Raw genomic sequence first — 4624 nt, forward strand, 5'->3', positions numbered from 1 at the left:
CCCCGGTGGCGGCAGCGGGGCGCGGTGTGGGGTTCGGGGCGCGGTGCGGGTCTCGGGGCGCGGTGCGGGTCTCGGGGCGCGGTGCGGGGCTCGGGGCGCGGTGCGGGTCTTGGGGCGCGGTGCCCGGTGAGGGGCTCGGAGCGCGGTGCGGGGCGCGGTGCGGTGCCGCCGCCGAGCATCCTGCGGGGCCGGGCGGGACCGGCCACCCCCGTGCCAGCCCCCCCGGGCACATCGGTGTGGTTAACCAGGCGTTCTCTGCGCGGAATCAGCGGGCTCAGCCTCTCCCGGGTGCGGGTGCCCCCAGCCCCTCCTGCTCGCCCAGCCTCCCCCAAACTGGTGTGACTGGTCCTGGGTTTCGCAGGTGTCTGTGGAGCACAGATGGGTGTCACCCCGAGGGTGCCCTCATCACCAGCTCGCCTGGCAGAGGTTCTCATGGGGCCGTGCACCTGCCACTTCCTTTCCCAAATCTTGGGGTGCCCGGGCGGCTGCCCGGAGCCTCGGAGCTCTTGCTGGGCAGAGGTCGCTGGAAGCGGCGCCAGCCCCAAGGGAGGGGACGATGACCCGGCCCTGGCCCCTCCCTCCTTGGTGGCTTTGGCAATCCGCAGCCGTGAGTCAGGGCAGGGTGTTATCTTGAGGCTCCGGGGTGGCACCTGAGTGGCGTCGGCGACCTGAGGATGGGGACATCGGCACATGACGCAGGCGGGGAGGGCTGGGGGGTGTCCGGCCAGGGTGAYGGAACTTGTCCCCCTCCCGCTACCTGCCCGGGCTTGCCTGGACATGCTGGGACTTGCCTGGCAGTGAGGTCACGCTGTTTGTGCTCTCACACTGCCCGGAGATAGGAAGCTGATTTCTATTTTTACTCGGGGATGCTGAGTCTGAGCATGGGGTGGCCCCAGGGACAGAGTGTGGCCCCTCGGGCCGGGGATTGTCCAGCTGCCCACTGGCACACCGAGCCTGGTAATGGGATTATCAAATGGTTAAGGCTGGAAAGGATCTCCAGAATCCTCTGATCCTCACTTTATCAGCTGGACCAGAGCACCGAGTGCCACATCCAGTCATTTCTTGAACTCTTCTGTGGGTGGAATCTGGGAAAGACAATGCAGCACAGGAATCCAGAGGGGCTGCAGGTGCAGAATTTGGGGAGAAATCCTCCCTGCAGGAAGCTGATGGCCTGTTTCTTGGGGAAGTTTGGGGATGGGGAGGATCTTTTGTGGTCTGGCTTTGGGGGTCCCAGGTTTGTTGGGCAGTGGGAGCTGTGAATTTTTCCTTTCTGAGCAGATTTGGTGAGTGTGGCTGTCCCAGCAGRGGCGAGGTTTAGYTCTGAAAAYKCAAATCCCAGAGCAGTGCTGACYCTTATCAGCTGGCCTRAYGATCTTGGAGGTGTTTTCCAACCTCCACAATTCTGATTCTGTGTCGAGGTTCCCCCTAACCGAGGGATCCATTACCCCCACACCTGTCAGGGGAAGGATTTCTCAGAGAGAAAGGCTGTGCCACTTACTGGGAAGGTCAAGGCTTTTTGGCACCGATTTGAAAAAAAACAAACAAGGTCCTGTCTCTGGTTACCCAACAGCTCCTTGCAGATAAGGAGGGTGGTTAGCAAAGTGGTCAAGCTTGTGGCGTGCTCTTGCAGTTGCTTGAAGGTTTCCTTACCACTGGGTCTGGGCTCTCGAGATGAAGAAACTGGTCAGAAAAACATCCTGTTGCTTCACCTGCCCGTGTGCCAACTTGCTTTTGCCCTTTGTGTGGCAGTGGGAATGAGGGCTTGTGGATGGAGCCTGTGGAAGAATCGAGTGCCGGCTGCTCTGACCTGGCAGGGAAGGAATTGGGAATGTTCACCTTCCCCGTCCTCCTGCTGGGCTGTGCCTGACCTCAGCCTCTGTTAAAATCCTGAAAATCCAAGCCCAGATGTGTCATCCCCTCGCTGCAGAGCCCAGCCCAGCTTGTCCCACCTTGGCTACCRTGTGCTTTGCCCTGGTAGCCACCACCCCCCTGTGCTCTCTCCCGTGATCCCAAGCCCGTAACTTGCTCTGGTTTCCCTGCAGCCGCCACGATGCCGCTKTCCCAGAGCAGGGCTGGGCAGACCCCGTGCAGCAGCAAAGTGTGCAGGAACCTCTTTGGCCCCGTGGACCACGAGCAGCTCCAGAACGACTTTGAGGACGAGATGAGACAGCAGCTGGAGGAAGCTCAGCAGCGCTGGAACTTCAACTTTGAGACGGAGACTCCCCTGGACGGGCCCTTCAAGTGGGAGAGGATCCTGGTGGCTCAGCAGCCGCCCCAGGAGGTTGCCAGCCTGGTCAGGGCTGTCATCGGCGGTGACAGCAGGAGCTCCTCAGCCCACAGGGTCCCCCCCTGTGACCGTGCTGGCAGGAATTGCCCTGAGGATCCCCAGCAGGGCTCCAAGGTTTACAAGGCTGGCTCCCCACAGAGCTTGAAGCGTGGGCAGACCACGATCAAAGGTGAGCCCTGGGGGYTTGGTGTCACTCCCTGGGGGYTTGGTGTCACTCCCTGGGGTCSGTGTCACTYCCTGGTGGCMTTGATGTCACAGCAGGGACAGACAGAGGGGATTTGGGTGGCAGAGCCCTTCCTGGCTCTTGGGCATGGGGAGGGAATCACCCCCTGTGGATTTCTGTCAGGAAAGCAGAGCCCACCCTCCGAGGGGAAAAGGCCACCAAGAAGGTGCCTTTTGGCTGCTGGGGGTGTGCAGGGGGCTGGCATTGGGCTGCTGGGGTTTGTAGSTGAAGATGCCCCCAAATTCATCACCTTCAGTTCCAATGGCCTGACCCAATCACAGAATCACAGAATTAAGGTCATCCCATGGGTAGGAACAGCTCCCACTAGAGCAGGGTGCTCAAAGCCTTTATCCAGCCTGGCTTTGAACCCCTCCAGGGGTGTCCACAGCCTCCCTGGGCAGCCTGTGCCACTGTCTCACCACCCTCACGGCAAAAAAATTCATCCTGAGAGATTTCTGTTTTCCAAGGTGAGGGCTGGGAGTGGAAATGCAGGTGAGACAGAGGAGATGGTGCAGACCCTACAGCTCTGCTCCCCAGCAGCTTTGGGAGGGGGCTCCAGGGTGGAACCCACCTGGGCTGATTTTGGGACACCTCCCCCTCCCTGCCCCCTGCTCCCAGCAGGCTGGACACACTTTCTAACCCTTTCCTTCTTCCCTCCAGACTTCTACAGTGCCAAGAGGAGGATCGTCCCTGCCCGGCCCAGGCCGTGAGCGCGGGGGCAGCTGCTGATGGCGGCGGTGGCCGCGGTGCCCCCGCCCTGAGCTGTGTAAGCTGAGCTGTACCAAGCGATGTAGAGTCTGTAGTTCCCTATTTATGAATAGCTCTGGGGTCCTGAGGGACCTTCACTGTGTGCAATGTACAGGAGGAGCTGGAGGAGGACTGACATGGGCCTGGTGGGGCCAAGCACCGTCCTTGTGCCATCCTGCTGTCCCCTGCCTGGGGGMCACCGCTGTCCCAACCACCTGGTGGCACCAGATCTCTTTAAGAAAAGTCACTGGTGTGGGTTGTAGAGCCCTGGGACACCGCAGAGCCGAGGACACCCCAGCTGCTGGCACTTGGGGGTGGCCCTGTGGCCCTGCAGGATGGACGCTTGCCCATGTGTGGGAGTGGAGGCTGCGGGCAGAGAGAGCTGCTCCCTGGACAGCCCTTCCTCGGGGTGACTCTGGGAACAGCCACAGGGGACCAGCACTGCCTGGGAGGCTTTGGGATCCTTTGCTCTCAGCTGGCCCCAAATCCTGCTCCCTTTACCGTGCTGTTGGGTGGTGCTGCCACGTCCGTGCCTCCCCCAACGCTGACACCAGGCTGGRGAGCCCCTGCTCTGCCTCTCTTGGGCTCCTCTAGGAATAAGTCCAGCTCGCCAGCAGGGATGATGCTGGAATAAGGAATTGTAGCTTGTTTTCCTGGACTTTTTCTCCTTTGGGGCTGGTGGGGAGAGGACCCTCAGCTGGCTCTGCTCTGGGGCCAAGGGATGGCCTGGAGCAGYGGCTGCTCAGCTCCAGCACTGAAGGACAAGTCCCTGCTCCTGAGGGGCTTGGCACTGCCAGGTCTCAGCACTTTTGTGGGGTTCATCTCCTGCTCTGCTGGATTTGGACTCTGGAAACTGGTGCAAGATGGTCCCAGGAAGAAAAGGGACAGGRCTGATCTCCCGCCTTGCACCACGATGCACTTTGCTGTCGGTGAAGCTGCTGAGCTCCCAGCACTAAATGTTAATTTATATTTAAAATAATGCTATTAAGTGTATGTGGGGAAAGGGGAAAGACCTGTTTGTCTGTGTTAATTCTGAATAAACACTTGTGTAAGGGAGTTCTGGCTTTGTGTGGATTGCTGGGAGCGGGGTCTGGCTGGGGGATCTGCGGGTCCTGGGGGTGCAGCCTTGAGCTGGGAGAGGCTGAGAGGGATAAAACCTCAGCACAACCTCTGTGCTTGGCCCCATTCCCCCACTGGGGGRACAGYGCTGTCCCCATGTCCCAGCAGAAGCCACTGCCAYGCTGTGGGATGTCCCTGCAGGGTCCCTGTGTGAAGGTGGCTCCTCTGCTGTCCCCAGCATKCCCCATTCCCYGCTGTGGCCCTGTCCCTCCCCACYMTCAGCTCACTGTCCYATGGCACRGGTGGCC

The 4624-nt window shown here is 60.5% G+C and overlaps 1 protein-coding gene across 1 annotated transcript; it reads left to right on the forward strand.

Annotated features, from left to right (window-relative positions):
- Positions 1-1395: 1395 nt before the first annotated feature.
- On the forward strand, positions 1396-4308 carry CDKN1A (cyclin dependent kinase inhibitor 1A). Its single transcript, XM_057375246.1, has 2 exons — positions 1396-2456; positions 3171-4308. Exons 1-2 carry the CDS (start codon positions 2051-2053, stop codon positions 3218-3220), a joined length of 456 nt encoding a protein of 151 aa, XP_057231229.1. The 5' UTR covers positions 1396-2050; the 3' UTR covers positions 3221-4308.
- Positions 4309-4624: the final 316 nt, after the last annotated feature.

The sequence above is a fragment of the Malurus melanocephalus genome, unplaced genomic scaffold (genome assembly GCF_030028575.1).
Source record: "Malurus melanocephalus ecotype Western Australia unplaced genomic scaffold, MMel_1.1 scaffold_243, whole genome shotgun sequence".
Taxonomy (NCBI): Eukaryota; Metazoa; Chordata; class Aves; order Passeriformes; family Maluridae; genus Malurus; species Malurus melanocephalus.